At 40.4% G+C, this 25,324-nt stretch overlaps 1 protein-coding gene across 2 annotated transcripts; it reads right to left on the bottom strand.

Annotated features, from left to right (window-relative positions):
• Window positions 1–4,283: 4,283 nt before the first annotated feature.
• Window positions 4,284–23,509, bottom strand: LOC142620834 (mitochondrial-processing peptidase subunit alpha-like). 2 transcript variants are annotated; one of them, XM_075794136.1, is made up of 13 exons: window positions 23,261–23,509; window positions 21,922–22,167; window positions 21,529–21,825; window positions 21,270–21,437; window positions 21,020–21,187; window positions 20,845–20,925; window positions 20,486–20,552; window positions 20,045–20,142; window positions 19,159–19,231; window positions 18,989–19,059; window positions 18,862–18,911; window positions 17,147–17,259; window positions 4,284–4,600 (listed from the first exon to the last, which is right to left on the bottom strand). In XM_075794136.1, the coding sequence occupies exons 1-13, from the start codon at window positions 23,303–23,305 to the stop codon at window positions 4,548–4,550; spliced, it is 1,530 nt and encodes a 509-aa protein (XP_075650251.1). In that variant the 5' UTR covers window positions 23,306–23,509; the 3' UTR covers window positions 4,284–4,547. The 2 variants fall into 2 exon arrangements, with proteins under 2 accessions (XP_075650251.1, XP_075650256.1); XM_075794141.1 differs by lacking the exon at window positions 23,261–23,509 and having other exon boundaries at window positions 21,529–21,854; window positions 21,922–22,061.
• Between the last annotated feature and the right edge of the window lie 1,815 nt (window positions 23,510–25,324).

The raw sequence follows: 25,324 nt of genomic DNA, 5'->3' as shown, positions 1-25,324 counted from the left end.
CTCAACAAAAGTATTAATTATGATATACTAGAAAAAATAAGTTGAATTAGAGATGACAATTTTACCCTGCCCTGCTTAACCCGCCCCTCCCCACTTTGCCCCGCACGGGTTTTACCTACCTCATAAAAGTGATAGGGTGGGGATGGGGCAAGATTTTAGCCCCGCATCACGGAGCTAGGCAGGGATGGGTTTAGACTTTTTTGACTCACCCTGCCCCACCCCTCCCAGTCCCCATCCCGCCCGCGTTGCTAGGGGTTATAATTGTGAATTCTTCATACCTTAAAACTCTACTATTTAAACAAACATATCAATGTGTTATACTATGAGAGTTTTTTTTTTTTTTTGGTGATTGTCTTGTTAAATGCTTGGATATATTATTCAATTTTTTTCTAAAAATTTATTTGATTTGATGAGATAATTTTAGTTGTAATTTTAAGTATATTTTTATTAATGAAATAGGTTTCATTAAAAAAAAATTGTACTAAGTGTTGGGCAAATTAACAAAAAGTAGAGTTTTACAAGGTGGAGCAAGGCTTCGCGGGGTCCCAAGGGTGGGGATGGGGTGAAAAAGTTTTCTCCATCATGCTAGGCGGGGCCAGGCGGGAATGGGGCAAGACAAAACCATGCGGGGTAGAAACAAAGACCTCATCCTTCGGCCCCCGCTCCGCCTTATTGTCATCCCTAAGCTGAATAACCAATAAGAGTATACTGCAATGTACATGGACTAGTATAATAAGTGATGATATCCTAGATAAAATTAAAACTTCACACAAATGCGGCTAGGAGATAATAGGTCGCATGTTTTACTGATGAATCCAACGAAATTAAAATCTTCCGAAAACCAAACCGCTTGAAACTTAAGCTAAAAATTAAGAAAACTATTAAAAAATTTGTCATCATGGCATTTATGTGTTTTCAATAAGATTGTTGGTGTAAAGGGTTAGTTGTTAAATCAATTATATATAAATCCTTGGGAAAATAAAATCAGCCTTGATTGCAGAATCCTCTACGAAAATTAGCTATTTTCATGTTTGTCGTAAAGATAACTTTTAACTCACAACTTTGTTAAATATATCCCACCATACCTTTCAACTATAATTCAAGCTGATTGTTTCTCAACAAAAAAAAAAAAAATCTTAATAGAATTTAAAGCTTCTCAAAAAAAAGTGGGCAAATAAAATTAACTGAAAATGTAATGTCAAAAATAGACGAGGTCAGAGGTAGAAGCTGGGAAAGAAAGAGAGGAACACAAGCAAAATAGGGTAAAAGAAGGGGGGGAAGAAATCATGTAAGAAATGTAAGCCGGTAACCAACTTAAAATGTTTAGGAAGAATATGGAAACATAATCAATATGCTTGCCTACGCAGTGAGAGAGAAACATTTAGGTTTTTAAAATGTGAGTTGGGTATGACTCTTGATACGAGGAGAAAATTTTTGATGTTAGGTTTATCTAATATTGGCCTTTGCTTCTATTACACTCCATTTACTGTTTTGACCATAGATTTTCCTTTCTTTGGCATGGTGCACACCACGTTTGTTTCTTCACAAAATTCATCCACATTTCCAAGTAGTTTGATAGAATTCCGAGTCATTATATTTAGGCATTCCTAACTCACTTGGTTTCTAAATCAATAAAATTGGCTTCTTCATTTTCTCCTATGATATTTGAAACATCTTTACTCTTGAATTTTCCCCTCAGATATTTGAAACAATGACTCCGGCTCTGAAGAGGACAAAGAATTAACAAGTGATTTTAAAATGGGGTGTGGGAGTGAAGAACGGGATTAGACAAAATACATGTAAAGATAAGAACCCTCACATTCCAATCTTTAATTTTTTTTTTTTTTTTAAACAATAACATTAGGAGTAAAGTATGAGTCGGATCATAAATGAGTTGGGGACATAATTTTTTATTTATGTATAAATCAAATACCTATTACTCACCAAACTCATTTAATTTAATAAGCCATCTATTTAACCCAAAATGACCCAAATACCATCTTGACCTTCAAAATGACCAAAATGCCCCTGCACTTCCAAGATTTCTAATCAAGGTTGGCAATCATATTATTGGCATTTGAACTTCTATGAGAGATTTTGTGTGGGACAAGCACACACATGTTACTGGACAATTGCATGTTCTTAGATAAAAATTTGAATACTTAACCTTTAATGGCCGGCATTATTACTTGGAAAACGTTTTTTATTTTATTTTTTTGGATGGAACCTGGATAACATAATCTTTTTTTCTTTTTTTTTTTGATAATCACCTGGATAACATGATCAAAGTATGGTGGTGTGACTCCTTTTTATTTTATTTTTTATTTTTTTTATTGTCGAACTTCTACTTTCTTCTTTAGCCTAGAGTCGGTCCAGTGCACAATCTGCATCTCTCTAGTAAGGGACACAAAATTAGAACCAAGTAAAATTAGCCAAATCCATGAAATAAAAACTAAATCAAAATCTGTGGAATACAAAAGCAATTCATGAATGACGGCTGTATTCCTATCCATTCATCTACCATACATGCTTATTTTCACCAATTAAAACTATCTAAGACCACTCAATGCTTCAGATTCGAAATAAGTCTAGAAAATTCATCTGAAATTCAACCTGAAGTGAAATAATAAACAAGGACACAATTGAATGGTGGAAATTGGTGTAGTCTAAAGTAATCTCAATTCCAAGTATAGCACGAAGTGCAAAACAAATCCTAAAGAAACTAAGCAATAGCAAAGCTGTTTTGTAGAAAAGTCTACCCAATGCCTTCTAATTTCATACACCTATTATATAGGTCTAGAATTAACTTCAAGTTAGTCAAATTAGCGGGAGTTTTAGTTCTTAGTTACAACCAAATTTGTAACCAAATTTTATCCACTTATTTATAGTAATTGTGTAGTAGATTTCAGTCAACTTTTAAACATGACTTACACCATTATATCTAAGTAATTTTAAAAGTCTTAAGTGTAAGTCAGACTAAAGTATCTATCAAACAGTAAAAAGATTAAGGTATTCAGTTACACAAGCCCTAGAAATAAAATGTCAATTAACAAATTAGCATAAACCTGACCTACACAATGAAAGATAGCCAAATTTTAAAAGGGACTTACTAGAAAAAAAATGACAAAGGGCAATTTTTTTTTTTTTCCAAGAATCTACAAAACTCTTCACCATACCTAACTTAGCCGCCTCGCAAATGAGTTTTCTCTTGCATTACCAAATCCCCCCTTTGCCTTCGTTCACACAAGAAATTATAGCAAAAACCTCTTCTTCTTTTTTTCTTTTTTTTTTGTTGAAAACCCTAAACCCAAAATTATCGAAAACCCTAATTTAGAACCAAGGAATTGGTTGCATTACATGAGAAATCTGATGCAAAGATAGAAGACCCATAGTTCATGTTGCACTTTAATTTAGAACTCCACCCAAGAATTGGGTGACTTACCTGAGAAATATTATACGAAGATTGAAGACCATAGTTCGTGTTGCACTCTAATATGACATTTGACAAGTTACGAAAAGTGAGGAAGGGAGATGAATAGATATGTTTGGCGGTTGAGAAAATGAAAGAAAATCATCAAATTTAGAGTAATATTTTGATGTCAGGGAAAGAGTGAGCGCACAAATGCTTTGTGGTTTAGAACTTTGAAATTTTTTTTTAATATTTTAATTTTAGATTTTTTTGTGGTTTAGAACTTTGAATTTTTTTTTAATATTTTAATTTTAGATGGGTATCCACAAGGTATTAGTGGATTTATCTATTAAAACTCATTTAATTAGATTATCCAATGAGTCTTTACTTATTTAACCCAAATGTTTAATTTAGTTGAGTCAAAACTTGCATAAATTAGGTGGGTTGTGGGTGGATTAATGAGTTTGGTTAAAAATTGCAACCCTAGAAGTCACAAAACTAGTAGAAAAGTGGAGAAACAAAAAGCCAAAATATGAGTTAATTGTAGATATCCACGAGAATTACAAGGGAAATTTGTATTTGTAGTGTACATCCTAAACTTCAAAACATTGTATCCAAGATCCTAGATTATCCTAATTAACCACAAAATTAAGATGAAGAATGATGTTGAACTAACCATGCGTGACAATTATCATACTACAAGGACCAAAAACTACAAGGGATAAATATTAGATTTCTGACATGCAACTTTAAAGTCTAAATGATGTAACAACTATCTAACAACTAACTACCTGACCATCTGTAATTAACTATACGTCTCCTACCTGTTTCTCTTTTCATAGTATAATTCTTATTTTAACTTTCCAAAGCAATATTCACAGTAAATTTAGTACTAATTCTCAATGATCAACCATACAAATAATTAAGCATGTATGTCCCATTGTCACATCGTGAAACTGAAGGCTCAAAAGTAACACCACTTTCAGCGGCCTGGCCTAGCCTAGCCGCTTTATATACTAGAAATCAGAACGTCAGAACTTCCTCACTTTTCAACTGCAAACAAGGGTATGAGAACTTGAAGATATGCACATGTTAAATAATATTTACTACAAGCAGTTTTTTATACATGAAAGCCACTTCATTTAGAATGGAACTTGCTGCTGACAGAATCATAGGTTGGAACGTAAATAACTGCAAAACATGATAGAAGAATTAAGAAAACAATCACCACTGAATGAATAATACCCTATTAAATAAAACAAAGGGAAAATTACACTTTGCCCACCAACACCTTGTTTAACTGTGATTTCAAAAATGACACTTTACCCACCTAAAATTAGTTCCGTTTGTTTTCCGTTACCGATGTTAAAAACATAGGTAAATTTGTATTTTTGTTACCTTTTTATGTTTCTCTCATCTTAAAACATAAAAAACTAAAAAATCAAAAGGAAAAGAAGATCAAAAAACTAGGTTTAGTAAAAATTAAAATCTAACTTTTACATTTTTTTGTCATGTATCAACTTTTAGATCTTCTATTTTAACACATTAAAAATTGAAATTATGCATTTCAAGGTGAGTACGAAAATGATGACTCTCTCTCAAGACTACTCGCTGTCTTGTGCTCCAAGATTTGACTGTAGGAAGACTTGATTTGAATCATGATTTCAATTTTAAAATCATTGTATCTACAATTAAAAGAATATATATATATATATATATATATATATATATATATATATATATATATTTTTGCAAGAGGAGGCGGTTTACAAACTTTTCATAAACACCCCATGGCATAAATGCCCCAGTTCTGGAATACCTTGATTTCAAAGGTTATCTTGTTGAACATGTTTTGTTGGAAAATCTGTCCAACTTAGTTGAAGCTGTTGTCGATGTTGAACCAAATTTAATATTAATTGATGATATAGAAGATCATGGTAATAGTATGTGTAAGTGCACAATTGCACCTGGCCCCAAGAACAGTTACGGGCCCAGGCCCAATGAGCCTTAAACAATATGAATTTGTAGAGTGTGGGCTTGAAACCCAGGTTAGAAGTATGTGGGGATTAAATGACAAACTAAGGATTTCGAATATTTGGAAACAATAAGGAATATTGTAAATTGGCCTCCTCGGAGGTAAGCCGAGAGCTGTTCTTATATTATATCCCTTTCTTAGTCTTTTCTTTCTTTTTAGGTTACAAAAAGTCCTCCTCTTTTCTATTCCAGGTTTCTCCTTAAATACTCCTCTTTTGAACACTTTGTACACGTGTTGCCCCACCTCCCCCTTAGCCTAGATATTTCCCTTCTCAGTGCCTTTGAATAGTAACCAGAAGTTTCTCTTCTACGTTCGGGTGTCACTTCCCATAAATGCGGCGGGGTGGTAGGTGCGGGGTTTTTAATGTGGAGGTAGCGGCCTTTATCTTTGACATTTCTTCAACAGGATTATGCAGGGGCGTTCTAGGGTTCACCCTTTTAACCATTGGCCTTAACCATGTCATCCCCTAATCTTTACTATGAAATCCCGAGTTCTTCAATGTTCATCCGAGGATAAGGTCACCCTCGAGGCTGGATCCTCGGATCCTCGGCGTATGCGGCCGGCCCATAGTACTAACAATTTCTAAACCCGGGATCGGGTCGGCCTTTCTTAACACGGCCAAAAGGCCCACGTTCCCATCAGGATCTTTTTGCCCCCCACAATAGCCCCTCAAAACTCTAATTTTCAACGTCCGAGGAGAAAAATAGGGTTTTGATCCGACGAGAACCTACTCCAATCATTTTGTGAGTAATGGCACGTGTGGAAATCGTTTCGCGTCCCAGAAAATGCCATTTGGCGGTTTTATTTTGAACGACGCGCGTATTTAATACTGCCAGTTACACTTTGTCCCTCACGTTCAACGGTGAGATGGGCATCCAACGGCCTTCATTACTCCACGAAATTTTAGGCGGGACAAATATAATTTCGAGGCCGCCTTTTCGCACGTCGTGACGCTTCGGGAACCTGCGCCTTCATTTAATTCCTCAGGGATCAATCCCATCAAAACACCAACAATCATCATTTACCAGCAGAAAACCGTGGAAATCTGTACCTTCAACTTTGTAAGTTCTTGCTCTCTCTATTCTTAACCCTTTCTCCTCGGATACAGTCTTCGGCTGTCTTCGTAAACACTCTCCCCTTTAGAGTTTATCATTTCGTTCTTTTCCAATGGGTAAGTTTAAGTGTCTAGTTGATACCGCCGCTGGGATGGAAGGCTTTAGGGCCAAATACCGTATTCCCAGCAATGTAGGACTAAAATCTTGCGCGAACGGGCCGTGGCCGGTTATAGGAAATAGTGAGAGGTTATCATTCCTATGATAGCCTTTCTAGAGGGTGGGATGACCCTTCCAATGAAACTGTAACTAGGGAGTACCTTCGCAACCACGGTTGTGTCCCGATCAATGCCTCGAACGTTTTTAGAGTTCTAGGTAGTGTAGATGCTCTAAACGAGCGAGATGGGTTTAAACCTCACATGGCACGATGTCGTGTTCCTATATGAGTCCCATAAACTTTCTAAAGTAGGTTATTACATTAAATCTCGGTCCGGCACCGTTAGGCTAATCTCACATGCCCAAATCAAACAAAGGCATGAAGGACGACTACTTGATCGTGTGCGGGAAGCGGCATGACGGCTTCCACGCCGGTTGAGTGGGGGGATCCAGTGCGACGCCGTAGGATTAATCTCCCCACGAGCACAACTTCTCCTAACACACACACGAAATGCGTATTCGTACTTACTTAAATTTGTTAAACATCTATGTAAATCGACCAAGTTTGTTTGTTTTGACGTCTTTTTTGCGGATAAGCAACACGTGCGTCCTCGTCGAGTCAGCTGTAACATCGCGGATCTAAATCGGGTACTTCGCTCCGAGGTGTTCGTTAGTGAAGACCTACAACTCCGGGCTGCTCACCTTATTCTTGGGTACACCCCCTTTCCAAAGACTTCCGGGGAGATAGAGAACGCCATAATTGCGAGCGACCGAAGACGAAAGAGGATAAACGTAGCTCGGCCCCACTTTTGGACGACCGTGACCTCCGGACGCTCCTAACACCATTTTGTACAACCGGCCGATAGCGGCGAGTCCCCCTCGCCGTGCACTCACAAGCAGCTGTCATTCCGGAAGAACGGGTGTCTTCTTCACACACTTGACGACGAGATAGACCAATTCCATCTCGATGACACCGAGAGACCTCGCGGGAACCGGTTTGTGGTACTTTCGAAGCGAGGAGGAAGAAGCCACCGAGGCCTACGGAATTGCGGGGGTTTGTGGTTGCCCTTCCGAAGACGAATTAGAAGAAGACATGGGAAGAATGGAGGGGTCTCCTCACCAATAGGGGCGCTAAGGTTGCGAGAAAAAAACGGGGACGTCCCGAAGTTCCCCCAACTTTACCTCCTCCTCCTCCTCGGTGAGCCAGCGCCGGCCAGGAGGATCCCGAAGAAGAGGAAGGGGATAATGAGGGGACGATTAATAAAGACCCCGAAACCACGCCGACAACTCCCCGCGGCCCGGCGGCGAAGCTGGACAAGGGCAAGGGTAGAGCCGTTCGGTTAAAATCGGGGAAATCGGGGACGAGGTGAAGTGCGCCGAGCACCGACCACGGTCCCCGATTGGGCGGGACCCGGCGCTCCCATCTCTGCCGATCCGGTATAAGGGCGGTTCAACAAGGCCATGCCCACCACAGGCCGGAGTCCTAGAACGCCCTCTCTGCCCAAGGGACATGGAGACCTTGGAAAAAATGGGCCGGCCACAACTATTCCTCTCCCTAAAAAGAGACTTAGCGGTAAGTGTTTCTCCTTTTAACAATATTTATAAGTAAGTTTGTTTCTTATTATTCCTAACTCCATCATACTTTACTACGAGCTATTCGGAGGTCTTCGTAGGCGAGAAGTTTATTGAAGACACTCGGAAAATAGCCGGGGCGAGAGCTCGAAATCGGGATGGGGCGAAGTCCTTGGGCACGGCCACTTGCTGCGAATGAGAAGTTGACCTCGGAGGTCGTCGAGGAGAGAGAAAAATGAGGTCGAGTCAAACTTGAAGACCATGAAGACCCGGATAGAAGGACGGCGCAAGCTCCTTCATGAAAGAGATGAAGAACTCTCCCCGAAGCTCGAAAGGGAGTGCTCGGATGCGAAGAAGCAGCGGCTCGATGAAGGAAGAAGCCGGCTCCTTCCAACTCTCTTGGCGCCAAGCGAGGGCAAGTTTCGATGAAGGGGTAGCGGCCACGAGAGGAGCGGCGACGAGAGGAGTTCGCGGCTTTATGCGTGAATCTGTCAAAAAGTATGGGGGGAAGCTTTAAACGTAGCAGGAGTTCCCCAATCTTCGGATTTGAGGAAGTCCGAGAATGTTTGGCTTCCCCTAGAAATACAGGAGATTGAAGAGGCTCCTGCTGCTACTCCTATCCCCGAGACAACTCCTCTTGCTCTACCTCCGGTGGTCCCACAGCAAATTCCTGATCCTACAGAACCTTCTGGTTCCAATAAAGAAAAGGAAGGAGGAGTGGATGCAGAGGACTTGAACCAGACAGTGGAACCCAACGTCCTTCCAACAAAGACAGCGGATAAAGGAAAGCAGGTTATGACTCCTTTTGAGTTGGAGTTGAGAAAGACCGAGGGCACTAGTACCTCTCAGCAAGATCCTCCTCCAACAGCTTAGGACTTAGCTTAGGGCTTCTCTTTATCCATTTTTTTTTTTTTGAATTATATATTGTAATGCATACTCAACTGATTAATGAAGACCGATTTCGTTTACTTTTCACTTGGATTGTATCTGTTTTTACTTTATTCTTTTTGTACTTATTACAAAAGTTTCCCATTAAGTCATATCAAAAATTTCTCAGAGTATAAAAATCTAACTCCAAGGATTGCACAATCATAACTTCCACATAATCATGCGTATATTATTAAAGATTTAATACAAGGTGACATGGTTAATTCATTTGAACAATGCCTCGATTAAGAAGAAGAGGCCTCGCTAAGAAGAAGAGAGGCCTCATATAACGATTAAACCCTTGTAATGCGTAGCTGTTTCTAGTAAGATGTAAGATCCAGAGGACCATTCCTTACACAATCAGAAGTTAACTTTACGATCCGAGTTAATAAACAGTAACGTATTAACATCCAGACACAATCAGAAGTTAACTTTAATCAAAGTCGTAGTCCGAAGATAAATATTAAGCAATCTTTCGTTTAATTCTTAAAAATTGTAAGCTTGTAAATGTTAATTTTCCCAAAGTAGGAGGTCGAGGACCCGCATAACTAAGGTTGTTTAACAAATGATAAGACATCAATTTCCACAAGGTTTGTGGTCAGAGGTACACTTAACCAAGTTGTTTGATTCTTTAGAACAATAACTTCAAATGTTAATTTTCCCAAAGTAGGAGGTCCGAGGACCCGGCATAACTAAGGTTCATTTAACAAATGATAAGACATCAATTTCCACAAGGTTTGTGGTCCGAGTACACTTAACCAAGTTCTGTTTTGATTCTTTAGAACAATAACTTCAAATGTTAATTTTCCCAAAGTAGGAGGTCAGGACCCGGCATATAAGGTTACGTTTGCTTTAACAAATGATAAGACATCAATTTCCACAAGGTTTGTGGTCCGAGAATCACTTAACAGCAAGTTCTGTTTGATTCTTTAGAACAATAACTTCAAATGTTAATTTTCCCAAAGTAGGAGGTCCGAGGACGGCATAACTAAGGTTCGTTTAACAAATGATAAGAGATCAATTTCCACAAGGTTTGTGGTCCGGGGACTGCACTTAACCAAGTTTTGTTTGATTCTTTAGAACAATAACTTCAAATGTTAATTTTCCCAAAGTAGAGGAGGTCGAGGAATAGGCATAACTAAGGTTGTTTAACAAATGATAAGACATCAATTTTCATAAGGTTTGTGGTCGAGGACTGCACTTAACCAAGTTTAAATTTGTTTGATTCTTAAAATTGATAATTGCGAGCGTCAGAGCTACTCATAACTTTGAAATACAAACTGACAAAAGCTCATTTCATTAATAATAATACCTTCTAAGATTACTTACATTCCATGGACGTGGAACAATTCGTTCGTCTAGATCAGCTAGCCTATATGACCCTATGCACACTGCGGAAACAATGCGATAGGGGCCTTCCAGTTAGGTCTAGCTTACCCCGTGCGGGTTCTTAGAAGTGCCTACAACTTTCCTTAATACAAGATCACCAGTGCAAGTGGCCTCAGCTTCACGTGGGCATCATATCCTCGTTTTAGCTTCTGCTGATAATAAGCCAATTGGACCATAGCTGCCTCACGCCGTTCCTCAAGTAAATCAAGATCTTTCTCTAGAAGTCCCTGGTTATTCTCTGGGCTAAAAGAACTTGTCTTTAAAGTAGGAAAACCAGATTCTAGCGGTATCACCGCCTCGGCTCCATAAGTCATAGAGAATGGCGTCTCTCCAGGTGGACTGCGCGGTGTGGTCGATATGTCCACAGGACATGAGGGAGCTCTTCTGCCCGTCGCCTTTCGCATCGTCCAACCTCTTCTTGAGCCCGTTAACTATGACCTTGTTAGCGCCTCGGCTTGTCCATTTCCTTGAGGGTAAGCGGGGTGGAATATACGTTTATGATACCCATATCACCACGATACTTCCTAAAAGCCCTACTATCGAGCTGGACACCATTATCGAGAGATGAGTGTGTGTGGTATTCGAATACGGTGACTATATTTTTCCATATAAATTTCTTGGAATCAATATCTCGTATATTGGCTAAGGGCTCGGCTTCAACCCATTTAGTGAAGTAGTCGTTTCCCACGAGCGACCACCTTTTGTTGCCGGCGGCTCTCGGAAATGGCCCTACAATGTCCAAGCCCCATTGTGCGAAAGGCCAGAGGCTGGAAAGAGGGTTAAGAACCCCTCAGGTTGGTGGATATTAGGGGCGAACCTGCGACATTGATCACATTTTCTGGCATAGTCCGAGCCTCCTCTGCATATTGGGCCACCAATAGCACGAGTCGGGGGCTCTATGGGCTAAGGACGCTTCCCCGAGTGTGGCTCCCACAAATTCCCTCATGCAATTCCTCCAACAATGCTTCTGTTGATTCGGGGTGTACACACACAGCAAGTACGGTCTGAAAAGGATCGTTTGTATAGCTTGTGGTCCTCGGACGACGAGAAACGCGGCGCCTTTCGACGTAACTTTTACGCTTCGGCCTTGGCTTCGGGAAGAATGTCATTTTTAAGAAAAGATATGATCGAATCCATCCAACTAGGACCCGAGCCTTATTAGATGGATGCGAGGTGCGTCGACGATTACAAGAAGGTTCTACCAAATCTGAACGAGGATAACCCTTGAGTAAACCAGCGAGGATGTTGCCAACGTAGCCAAGGAATGCTGCATGAGTGTTTCCACTCCTAGAAACGTGAGCTAAGGCAAAGGAGTCAAATTCGGCTGCGGCGTTTGACACAGGCCAAATATTCACACGTGCAGGGGTCTCTAGCCTCCATGGTTCCCATGACACCGGCCGACCACTGGCCGAGTCCGAGAACACGTGGATTTCCTTGCCACCCATCTTATGTACCATTTGCATGCCTACCAAGGCGCTTCATACTCGGCCTCGTTATTAGTAGCCGAGAAGGCCAATCTCGAAGATTTTCGAAGACAATTCCTTCGGGGGACATTAGAACAAGTCCAACACCGAGACACTTTTTGATTAGCGGCCCCGTCCACATAAACTCTCCAAACCGAGGCGATACGTACGTGATCACACCAGGCGATTTTTCACCCATGTGTGCTTCTTTTGAAGTTTCTTCTAACAATGGTTCGGTAAACTGCGCACCAAATCGGCGAGGACTGTCCCTTCCGATGTGCGAGGCATGTATTTAACATCAAAGGCTCCAAAATGGTTCCCCATTTTGCCACCTGCCCGAGTAATCGGCACTACGCAACACGGCCTTAAAGAGGCAATGGGTCAAAACAACCACGGTATGAGATTGGAAATAATGAGGAAGTTTGCGCGTGGCGTGGACTACGGCCCGGAAGTGCTTTTTCCAAGGGCGGATAGCGCACCTCGGCCTCGTTCAAGGACTTACTAACGTAGTAGATCGGTCTCTGTACCCCGCTTTCATTCCTTATAAGGACTAAGCTCACGCGTGAATAGCCACGGCCGGATAAGCGAATAAAACCTCGTCCACTTCGGGGCGAGATAAAATAGATGAGAAAGATATTGCTTAAGTTGTTGGAAAGCTAATTCGCGAGTCCTCGGTCCATTGAAACCCTTTCCACTTGTGCAACAAGCTGAAAGAAAGGACGACACCGATCAGTGACCGAGAAATAAATCTATTCAACGACGGCAATCATTCCGAGTCAATTTACGAATCTCTTTTGGGTTCCTAGGCGAGTGCAAATTACGAATAGCCTTAACTTGCCTTTGGGTTTACCTCATTGCCCCTATGAGTAATCATAAATCCCAAGAACTTCCCGGATCCTACGCCAAAAGAACACTTGGAGGCGTTAAGGCGCAATTTATACTTCCTTAGTATGCGGAAGGTGTCGGCCGGATACGTCATGTGTGTGAAGGTCTTGTCTTACTCTTCACCACCATATCATCCACGTACACTTCGATGGTTTTCCCCGATTCTTTGTTCAAACATTCGGGTCATCATTCTTTGATAAGTAGCCCAAGCATTTTTTAATCCAAATGGCATGACCTTATAATGATAGTTCCGGTTGGAGTAATGAAAGCGGTCTTCTCCACGATCCTCCCAACGCCGAGGGAATTTGGTGGTAACCTGGAAGGCGTCCAGAAACTCATCAGAGGATGTCCAACGATAGCATCTACCGGTTGATCAATCCGTGGCATTGGGAACGAATCTTTAGGACGGGCCTTGTTCGGATCGGTAAAGTCCACACATACTCTCCACTTGCCGTTCTTCTTCTTAACAACAACGGTATGAGCCAACCATTCGGGGTAGAAAACCTCTTTGATAGCCCCCGCCCTTTTGAGTTTAAGAACCTCTTCCTTCACGACGAGAATGTTCTCGGGAAGATCGCCGAAGGTGTTGCCTCCTCGGAACAATGGCGAGGATTGACGTTTAAACGATGACAAATAAAGTTCGAATCTACGCTGGAGCCTCATGGGGTCCCACGCAAAAACATCTAAATTATCTTTCGAAATTTCAACAACTCCATCTTCTCTTGGTGTGGCAAAAGTATGCCCGACTTGGAAAAACCTCACTGGATCATGTTATTACAAACTTCTCTAACTCCTCACAAATAGCCTCGTCTCCTGTCATCGCTCCGAGGTGCCTCCGGAGACATGGTAATTGCTATGACTCACGGATGGGCAAGGTTGATGACTCAATTTCGTGACGAAGCACCGCGACGGATATGCATTGCCTAGCCACTACCAGCAGCTGAGGATTTCCTCGACATGCTCCCAGAATTTCACCTTAACATGTAAGATAGAGGAGACGGCTCCCAGGCGTGCAACCATGGCAGCGAGGATGGTGTATATGGAGAGTACGCGTCAACCACAATGAAATCTACCTCAACCGTTTCGGTGCGGATTGAACGGGTAAACGGATCTGTCCTTCGGCATAACGGCCCTTCCTTCGAAGCTTATAAGTGGGGAGTCATAAGGGGTTAAATTTTCCAACTCCAATCTTAGCCCTTTAAATAGACCGAGGTACATGATATGCACGCATTGCCACGATCTATCATCACCCTTCTCACATCATAGTTCCCTATTACGAGGGTAACCACAAAGAGCATCGTCATGGGCTGGATAGTCCACACCTTATCCTCCTCGGAGAAACCCAGAGACGAGTAAAGTGCTCTTTAATCTCTTCGGCCTGCTACCCGCGTCCTCGGCCTAACGGATGGAAAACCGCCATAACCCTAGTGGGACTGTTGGTCCTACCGGGTGCGACGAAGATAACATTAATTGTTCCCAATGCGGCGAGATGAAGCTGTTCCTCGATTGTTTGAACCAACTTGACTGCACCGGTGGGGCTGACACAATCTTTAACTTTCCCTCACGGAGGCTTTCTAGATGGTTCCACGGTCGACGGTTCTCGGTAGTGTGGCCCACATCTGATGGTGCGAGGAAAAGGTTTTGATTTCTTCTAGCGAGGGTCCCCTGCCATCTTGCGGAGCCATCGAAGAAGGGCTCTTTACGAACTTTTCTAATAGCGATGCCTTGGTTCTCGGAACACGATATTCTGACTGAGGTCTTCTTGAGCCGGATTGTCAAGTAATCCCTCCTCGGCTTGTTGTGATATCTGTCAGCACGAAATCCCTTCTCTCTAATGGGATAACCTTCTCCTTTCCTTTCTCCTTCTGTGGTCTTCCTCTACCCTCTTATATTCATCAATACGATCCATAAGACGGCGTACACGCGGACGGGCTTTTTCGTCAAAGACTTTCTCGGGTCGTGATCGATAGGGGAGGCCCGCCTTAAAGGTATTAAGCGCCACCTCGTAAAGTCGCCGTCTATTTCATTAAACATCTCCGGTATCGTCGGAGTATGCTTTCGGTGTCTCCCCTTCCTTCATGACCATGGATAGCAACGAGTCCAATAGCGGGGACTGCGCTACACGTAATGAACCGCGAAGCAAATGCCCCAGTTAGCTCCCAAATGACCCTACGGATCCCGATTTGAGACCGATTAAACCATCTCATAGCCACGAGGTCCCAGCTGGAGGGGAAGACTTTACACATCAAAGTCTCGTTGTGAAGTGCCTGCCATCCTTTGGTTGAAGTGACTCACATGCTCCACGGATCGATCGGCCATTATAGATGGTAAAGGTGGGTGGGGTGAACCTCTGGGAAGCCTCCCCTCTCAATCCTCCGTGAAAACGGAGATTTAGAAGTTGGTGCAACGCCACTACTCATGGTATCGTTGCCTAAGCCCCTAGAACGAAGCTTCTACGTACGCGGGTTGGCGGGGTCGTCCTCCTCGCGGAGGATGTTGCGGCGGGTGGGGAACATGACCTTGAGCCTGCCCCGACTCCTTTATCCTTCTGCGAGGAAGAACTAGACGAGGACGGGGAAACCTTACGCTTCGCGCGGCGTCTTCCTCTTCAAACGATTGATTTCCCTGCATGGATTTAGAACCCTCGCCGTAATGGGTAGTGCTACCCCCTGTTGAGTATGGCACAGCCCACAGGGTATTCGTATGGACGCTTCCCTCACGATCCCTACGATGTTCAAGACGTTGGAAATGATCTTCGGTTGTGATCCTTGTGACTCACTGCATGGTGAGAGCCTAAACTGCCATAATATCCCTACCTCTTCTAGACTAGATTTCCCACGGACGGCGCCAATTGTAAGTGCACAATTGCACCTGGCCCCGAAACGATTACGGGCCAGCCCGATGAGCCTTAAACAATATGAATTTGTAGAGTGTGGGCTTGAAACCAGGGTTAGAAGTATGTGGGGATTAAATGACAAACTAAGGATTTCGAATATTTGGAAACAATAAGGAATATTGTAAATTGGCCTCCTCGGAGGTAAGCGGAAAATTTGTTCTTATATTATATCCCTTTCTTAGTCTTTTCTTTCTTTTTAGGTTACAAAAAGTCCTCCTCTTTTCTATTCCGGGTTTCTCCTTAAATACTCCTCTTTGAACACTTTGTACACGTGTTGCCCCACCTCCCTCCCTGCTTTAGATATTTCCCTTCTCGGTTATTGCCTTTGAATAGTAACCGAAGTTTCTCTTTTCTTGTTCGGTGTCACTTCCAGCCATAAATGCGACCGGGGTGGTAGGTGCGGGGTTTTTAATGTGGAGGTAGCGGCCTTTATCTTTGACATTTCTTCAACAGGTGCTTACGGGGCGTTCGAGGGTGCCCCCCTTTTAACCCGTGGCCTTAACCATGTCATCCCCTAATCTTTACTATGAAATCCCGAGTTCTTCAATGTTCATCAGGATAAGGTCACCCTCGCGGATCCTCGGATCCTCGGCGTATGGGCCGACCCATAGTACTAACAATTTCTAAACCCAGGATCAGGTCGGCGTTCCTTAACACGGCCCAAAAGGCCCACGTTCCCATCAGGATCTTTTTGCCCCCCACAGTATGTGCAACCTCATCAAAGCACTCTGTCATATTGAACGGCTGCGTTTGTCCAGAAATACAATAATGGTAAAGCAGGTTTTTTCATTTTCTATTATTAAATTACTGAAAAGTTCTTCTTGGACGAGCAATATTGTTGTTGTGACTTGTGATTGTTATGTTGTGGTGCAGTGCCTCTGCAATGCTTTTGAATTTGATCCTCCCATGTTTCATGATTTGTCCTTTTTAAAGGTTGAGGGTTCTTACATGTGCCATGTGCTAATGCTCTTTCTTCAACAGGCTCCTAATCTTGCAATACTTGTCTTTGTTAAGGTATCTTATGTTCAAATGATGAGATCTAAAAGTTGATACATGAAAAAAAAAAATGTAAAAGTTAAGTTTTAATTTTTACAAAACTTAGCTTTTTGATCTTCTTTTCCCTTGATTTTTTAGTTTTTTATGTTTTGAGAAGAGAGAGAGATAAAAGGGTAACAAAAGTACAAATTTACCCCTGTTTTTAATAGAGGTAGGTGATGGGAGACAAATGGAGCTAACCTCAAGTGAGTAAAGTGCCACCCACAAGTAGGTAAAATGTTTTTTTGGACAAACCACAGGTGGACAAAGTGTAATTTCCCCTAAAATAAAATAAAGAGGGTTCTCATTGGTGAAAAGAAAAAATACCATCTCCATATGATGCCATTGTAAGCGGGGAAGAAAGAAGCTTTTGGGCAACTGAAGTAATATCCTTCACAGTAATTTCATCAACAGCTTTCATGAAATGATCCACAGGTTTCCTAAGGAATGAAAAACATACATCTTAAGAAAAAAAATATTATATCACACCTCTTTAAGATGCATGGAAATGAAAACAAAAAAGCAAGATATTATTCATACCAAAAAAAAAAGAAATAATAGGTTATAATAGAGGTCAAACTGAAAAACACTTAGGTTCTCCAAATGACTTGTATGTAGAGAAATAAGAATGATGTGGGCAGGTACATGATTAAGTAAACTAAAAAAGCCCAATCAGAGAAGACATTCTGCCTTCAGCAAGTGAAGAAGTCCCCAAGCATAACAGTAACAAATTTCACTTGTATCTTTAGGGTGTGTTTGGTTGGGGTGAAAACAGGGAGAATCGAAAATAGGGAGAGGAAAATAAGGTGGAAAATATTGTTTTCTACTGTTTGGTTGAGGAAAGAAAATCGGAGAGATAGAAAATAGGGGAGAGAATTTTCCCTCCCAGGCCCACTTTTTTTATCCTCCCAAATTGGGAGGAAAATGAGGAAAAAGTGATAAGAAATGCATTTTACACAAATACCCCCACTTTATTACACTCACCTACCCCTCTTACTTTCCCACTAATATGTAATAAGGACATAATAGTCAATTTATATAAATTACATTTTCTATCCTCTCCTTTTTCTCTCCAACCAAACAAAAAAGTTTTCCACCCTCCAACCAAACACACAAGGGAAAACCAAATTTTTTCTATCCTCCCACTACTTTTCCATCCTCCCACTTTTCTACTCCTCCAACCAAACGGACTCTTAATGAATCTCAAATAGGGTGCTAAAGCCTGAAAAGAAGGATAAAATCAGGCTCCATTGGTGGGCATTTGCAGGGGTGCTTCAGCTTTATTAGCTTTTTGTACAAGGGAAGAATTCCCCTTCAAACCATTTTAGAGTACAGTCTCTCCAACCCACTACAGGACGATTTATATGATCACGTACATGTAATTTCAATTAATTAAAGTCTAGAAAAAAATCTAGGATAAAATTGATCATTTATGACACCAGATTCTGTAACATTGCAGTCCTAGAATGAACTTTCCAAATCCACTAAATGTCAAATAGTTCTTTTCTTCAGGAGGGTGGGTGTTTAAACTCTTAACCATGTACTATGACAAAGGGGTTGCCATCATAATCCTAACAAGCATCTTATATGCATTTAAGGCAATTAAAGTAACCTTCACGGTCCTAAGATGGTTCCTCAGATTGTAATGTTTATATGTGCTTCATACCTAATTCTAGAATGATCAATGTAGTGATATTCCAGTTAACTAAATGCATACTTTCCCTATACTGTGTTTTTACACCTACAAACCAACATCTCATTTCTGTGGTACAAAATAAGAAATAAAAAATGTGCACAATTCCAACTAAACCCTCTAAACTTTTTCTTTTTACATGAGGGTAAAACCACCATAATTCACATCAACCAACTAAATCTCCACCTAGTAACACAAACATATTGAGAGCACCCAATCGGCATGCAGAAAATGAAAATATAAAAGAGATATCCTTGTGCACTGCACGGCATAAACAAATGAGAATAAAGTGGATTAATGCATATAAAGATGTCTACAAGTTCCTGGACGGTCATGAGTCAGGCCTTACCTCTCACCAGAAGTCAAAATTTGTCTACCTATATCTTCTGATGCACATATCTACAAAAGACACTTCACAAGTAAGCATATGAGTTATAAAAAATAAATAACATACATATGGAAAATATATAGCATACTCTTGACTCCAAATTTATTAGGATGTCAGACTTTGTTGACTGTTTAGCACGACCCAGCTGTACCTGGTCAACTGAAACAAGAGAGGGGAATAACATGTCAGAAACAGGATTCAAGATTACATGCGATGATAAAAAAACAATGCTAGGCAACATAAAGGTGCAGCAGCAACCTTCTCCAGGTGTTGCAACTGCAATAAGCTCCTTAGCCACTATATCAATGGCTTTTGACACAAATTTGGAACCCTGAATTCAGAAACATTAACTCTTTAAAGACGCGACAATATATACAAATAGGATCCACAGATAGGAACATCACCAGCCAAGCATTGTACCCTCGAAATAATGATGTCAAACTTTGAGAAACTTCACCATTCTAAACACTTGCCAAAAAATAAAGAAGTCCTTCCGCATAACCATTGCAGGCAAAGGCCCAAGGGCTACAGTATCTTTACACAAACTAACAGAGAAGAGGGCTATAGTATTATAAAAATTTCTCATAGATCACAACAGACTAATAGCATAACATAACAGCTTGTAATCTTGATGGGCCACTTAACCATGCCAGAGAAGGAAAAAGGCTTGCATTCATACAATTTTGTCTGTAAAGAAGGGAGAAAGGGGAGGGGAGCAAAAACTTCACTCAATGTAATCACACCTATGCAACCCGTGTTCCAAGATAGATTAGACACCTTCATTTATGGTATTGTCAAACACCACAGCTTTCCAGAGTACTGATTGATCATCAGACTTGCACAATTCTGATAAGCATTTCCCCTCTTGAGTCCAAAGCATAAAAACTTAGCATCGATTGGCCCATCCTAAATCATCTTAAGTGCCTATTCCTTCCTAATCAGCATGGAATCGACCTCAAGAATGAATTGAACCCTTGATTATTTAATTTAACACTATAAAAACAGGATTTAAATATAATATTTACAATGCCATGTGCTTTCCACCCAAAGTGACAAGGTTTGTGCAATAAAAACGATCTTTTAAATATATCAAGAACTATAATTTGCAGGTCTACCAAAATGATAGGTTAGAAAAGACACTTACAGTGGTAGCTTGGACGCCAAATATACCACTATTTTTGTAGATGCTGCTGAATGCAGAAATTGACTGAAATTTTGGGTGCTCATTCAAAACATGAGTGTCTGCTCACCATATAAGTATATATTTAGATGCCAAAATTACAAGAGGTTAAAAAAAAAGGATAAACAAATGCATCAAGGATCTAGATGCAGAAAATTACTCAGAAAATAGAGAAAACTAAATCATTTTTATATTTGATAAGGAAGCTTTGGCCCGAGGGGGGAATGGGAGATTTAAAATAGTGACCTCTGCTTTATAAGGAGTGGTCCCAGCTGATTGTACTACCCTTGGAGAAGAAAACTTATAAATATATCTACTAAAAATCTTAGAACCCATAACTTTGAATGCATTATGAGGTTTCAAGCTCAGTTGCATAGCTGTCAGAGGTAATTAAGAACAACTTACAAAGGCGTGAATACATCCCTTTTCCTGGTCCACCAGCTGAGAAGCATCCACCACCTCCCATTAGTGCCTATAGTAAAGTTAGATTTACTATCACAACCCATTAAAATGATCGTGAGCAAAAGAACATGAAAATAAATATTGAGGAACCAAGTAGATAACATATTCCCAAAAAAAAAGGTAAGTTACACACGACTTACACACACGCATGATGGGTTTTGAACCTACAACCTCACCCTTAGTCTTATTCTTACAAAGGGAGGAGGTGTCATTTGAGCTAGAGCTAATTGTCCATTCCTGAGAATATTTCAGTTTTTAACCACAGAAAGTTACTAGAAATTAGAAAAACTCAAAATCCACACCTCAAGCACAGTTAAAATTACAGCCTCCTTCTCCTTATGCCAGCCACCAGGGAGTTCAAATGCAAGAGCAAAATGGGTTCTCTGATCATGCAAGGGAACATCAGTGTTAACATAATGCTAGATAGACAGCAAAGACAGGAGAGAAAAACTTAAACAGAACATTTACAATACACACCCCAGATTTACTTTGACAACGATAATCACCTCCAGTATAAACAGATTTTGGCTCCTCGGTACAAGAGACACTAGGTAGATCAGACAAAAGTGGTTCTGCAACAGATAACAGTTCATCATTTTCAACACCAGTAGCTGCAAGTACCAACCGAGGAGCAGTATAATTGTCCTGAAATTGTTAAAGAAAACCCAAGTTTAATACAGATGATTCAATAACTAGGCCAATAAATTTGTATAAATTTTAGACTTACAGAAACAAATTCCTCCAGAATTGTACTATTCAGTCTATAGAATACAGACTCTGAGGCTAAAATTGGATTAGCCAGGGCACCAGAATATCCAGCAGAATAAATTGCATCCAAAAGCAATTTTTTAGGGTTTTTAGAAGTTTCGCTAGTCTCAGCTTTCAGCTTCTGAAGCTGCAGAATGTAGATTGGACTCAGTAATTCTAATATATTCCGCACATTACAGACATGCTAGCCAATGCACAGCCTGATGAAAAAAATTTACCTCTTCATTGACCTCCCAATCCAGGAAAACAGGATTCCTCACACTGTCAATAAGAAGCTCTACCATTTCAGGAACATAAGTCTTTAAAGCATTAAAGGTGTAACTCATCTGCTCCTTAGAAGATGAGGCTTCCACATTGCCACCAATAGCCTCCACTTCACGCACAACACGCAAGTGGCTCCTGTTTCTTGTGCTCTTAAAGGCCATACGCCGTAGCAGGTCTGTGGCCCCAATTGATGCCGGTGTCTCATAGTTTGAACCACAATCAACATATAACCCAATTGAGGCTGTAGGATTCTGGTCAACCAACATAACCAACAGCAATCCTGATAAATAATTAAAATTTGAATCCATAATACATCAAGAAAGAATAACTCCTACACCCATACTCACTGCCGATGTTTCAGAAGCGATCTTGACACCATTTGGGAGAGTAGTAATCTTGGTTTTACTTGGTTCAACGTAATCTGGCAATGGTGGAGGGAGCGTGACACCTGCAAGTGGGAAGTCCAGAGGAGGTAAAGACTTTGATCCTCCCCCCGTCAGCCAGCCAAAGAGAGCCCCTGAAGCAGAGGATGGATTTGTGGCAACCGCACTAGAACTTGCAAATCTGGCCAATGCCCCATTGCACGTTTGACCCTAATCATGGTTTAATCACAGTACAGAGCATGACGCAATTCCATTCTATCAGACAGCCCATATATAAATATAATAAAGATTATGTGGGAAAATAAATAACCCCACTCCATCGGCTAAATTACCACCAAAAAGACAATACAAGCAAATTTAATCAAAATCAACACAGTAGCATCATATAGCGACACAGGTTTGTTTGTTTGTTTGTTTTAGCTTAAAATACCAATTTAATTTGTGTGTAAATACATGTAGGTTGTTGTAATATGTAAGTGATCCTACTTCAGTGATAGAAGAAAGAAAAGTGATTAAAAGAAAGAAGAAACTGAGATTTAATTAATGGCTAGCTCAAGCCACTATTTAGAAACAGGAGGATTCCTAGATCGTTAAACAGAGTAATTTACTGGATAAAAAAAGCTCGCTCGATCAGCACAGCACTCAAAAGAGGATTTTATGATCAGTCTCTACTCTCTAACAGCTAGTAGTAGCCAAAGTCACCTTTCAACTCTGCCTTCTCTAAGCCAAAGGTAACTATTTATATTTATTATTTAGAACTAGTCATCCATATTCAGTTATTTACAGATTTTTTTTTTAAGCTTGTAAATTTTTTTAGCACACTATTAAAGAGAAAGTCTCAGGCTTCTCTAGGATTAAAATCCAAACTTAGGTGATTTGCCTAGAACCCATTAGCAAAGCTCTATTGAAGCCTGGCTCTAAGTAAGTATACTTCGATTTCTTGTTTTCCATTGATTCCCAAAAGCACTAAAAGTTGCAATATTTCACAGAAATTAAAATTATCATGTTTTCGATTATTAGATAAACAAAGTTCTAATCTTTTCTTGCAAAAATTAAAACAAAACCCTGGTCTCTGAAAATTCAACCTGAACTCCAATTTTGTTTCCATAAAACCATTTTTGAGATTGATATTATTAGGAAAACCAAGTTTTTTAAATTAAAAAAAAAAAAAAAAAAAACCATTTTCGTGATGAGATCTAAAACTAAGTAATGAAGGAAATCGAAAGACAAGCAGCGAATTTTGGGAGGGTGGGGAATGAGAGATGAGAATCCAAGGCAAGGGTGTTGTTGGGAAGGAGCATACCTTGAGAGACCTGAGCCTGAGGCGTGAGGCTGCGGCTCTGTACATGATTGGTGGGAGACTTCTACTCTACGACTCGCCTACAATTACAAGTGCCTGGTTGGTCTCTGTAGTCTGTACTGTTTCTGTCTGTGCAGATGTTGTCACTTTGTCCTTTGTGAATGTGGGGGACCACACACGTTTGGGGTTTGAACTTTGAAGAAGCACCTGCCATTCTTACACTATTCACATCAAAGTTGTAAGAGTATTCACAGCCACACTGCCGTCTTCTGTATGTAATATACCAGATTGCTTGGTCCGATAATAACGTTATTTGTATTGGTTAAAAATATGTGCGTATAAAAAAATATATATAATATTATTTAAAAACTGAAAAACACATGTGTTAAATGAAATTCTAGTTATCAAGTCTTGTATCTTAAAAAAATTTACAATTGTGCTCATTTCATCCATTTCATAGTGGTGTTAAACTAGCCTTTTAACACTCATTGAGCATTCACATCTGCCATCTTTGTACTATTCTATTTTATTATCTCAAAAAATTATTTTATGAATTATACCATACCACATTACAACACCCAATATCTTAACTTTTATTTTTCTATTCAAATCATTAAAATAATATATACTACCCAATAAAATAATGTAATCCAATTTCTCTCTCAATAAATAATATATATTACCCAATAAAAAATAAAATTTAAGTTTGCAATGGGAGAACAGTGACTTCTATATGTTGAAATCCACTGTAGCACTATTGTTAACAAGTACAAGATCGGGTAATGAGGTTGTTTTATGCTTCGATGCTAAAATTCCCCTATATATACCATTTACATTGCCCAATGTGAATGCTCAACACCCATAAACACCCAACATCGATTGTATTGTGCTCAAGCTAAAAAATTTGACCAACTTGTGATAGGGAATTGTTATCAATATTAAATTAGTTTCTCTCTCTCCATTCTCTCACTCTCTCCTCTATCACTTCCTCCCCTCTCTTGCCTCTCTCAAAAAAATGGTGATAAATGGCTTAGGGCATTCACAACAGAAATATTTAAATAGCTCTTAACATCCCAAACACTAAAGAAACGCATTTTATTGGTGGTGCCAAAGCTAAAAACTTTTAGCAACATGCTATAGTAACCTGCTAGTAATATTAGGCCACTTTAGCAAGTTGCTACAATTTTAATTATTAATTTCTCTCTCTCTCTCTCTCTCTCTCTCTCTCTCTCTCTCTCTCTTAGTCTCTTCTCTCTCCTCTCTCCTCTTGTACTCTATGACTCTCTGTTGGGGCCTTTTGCGTGTTTGGGTGATGGCCCTTCTACCGTACTAAGGTCTGTGAGTCTGGAGTGAGGGAGTTGGAACTGGCCTAATTTGGGTTGCACTGTGCCAGCTTGTGCACGAGTTGGGCTCACCCAATGTCAAGACAAGCTGTTAGAGGCACTACAAAATGAATGCAAGACGTAGTCGTGACAAGATAACTGTTACAGTAGAAACAACAAAAATATGATACGACAGAGTGTTATAGCTAAAAAAAGGCATAGTATGAAACTAACACCGTAAGCAAAATAAATAGAGTTATAGTAGAATAACTTTAGCAAGTTGCTACTATTTTAATTATTAATTTCTTCTCTCTCTCTCTCTCTCTCTCTCTCTCTCTCTCTCTCTCTCTCTCTCTCTCTCTCTCTCGTGGCTCTCTCTTTCTCAATCTCTCTCTCTCCTCTATTACTCTATGACTCTCTATGGGGGCCTTTTGCATGTTTGGGCTTTGGCCCTTCTACCATACTAAGGTTTGTGAGTCTGGAGTGAGGGAGTTGGAATTGGCCTAGTTTGGGTTGCATTGTAGGCCAGCTTGTGCACGAGTTGGGCTGACCCAATGTCAAGACAAACTATTAAGGGCACTACAGATTGAATGCAAGATGTAGTCGTGGTAGGATAGCTGTTACAACAAAAACAATAGAAATACGCTACGGTAGAGTGTTATAGTTAAAAAAAAGGCACAGTAGGAAATTAACACCATAAGCAAAATAAAAAGAGTTATAGTAGAATAACTGAAACAACAAATAG

Source organism: Castanea sativa, chromosome 1, assembly GCF_040712315.1.
Source record: "Castanea sativa cultivar Marrone di Chiusa Pesio chromosome 1, ASM4071231v1".
NCBI lineage: Eukaryota > Viridiplantae > Streptophyta > Magnoliopsida > Fagales > Fagaceae > Castanea > Castanea sativa.
Note: the sequence above shows the minus strand (reverse complement) of the source record. Positions and strands in the feature narration are given on the sequence as shown.

Excerpts from the sequence above, each read along its gene's own strand:
- LOC142620834 (XM_075794136.1), bottom strand. The coding sequence starts at position 23,305 with ATGTACAGAGCCGCAGCCTCACGCCTCAGGCTCAGGTCTCTCAAG. Across the intron at positions 21,826-21,921 it reads TCGCTTCTGAAACATCGGCA|AATCCTACAGCCTCAATTGG; the intron begins GTGAGTATGGGT and ends TTGGTTGACCAG. Across the intron at positions 19,060-19,158 it reads AGTTGCAACACCTGGAGAAG|TTGACCAGGTACAGCTGGGT; the intron begins GTTGCTGCTGCA and ends CTCTTGTTTCAG.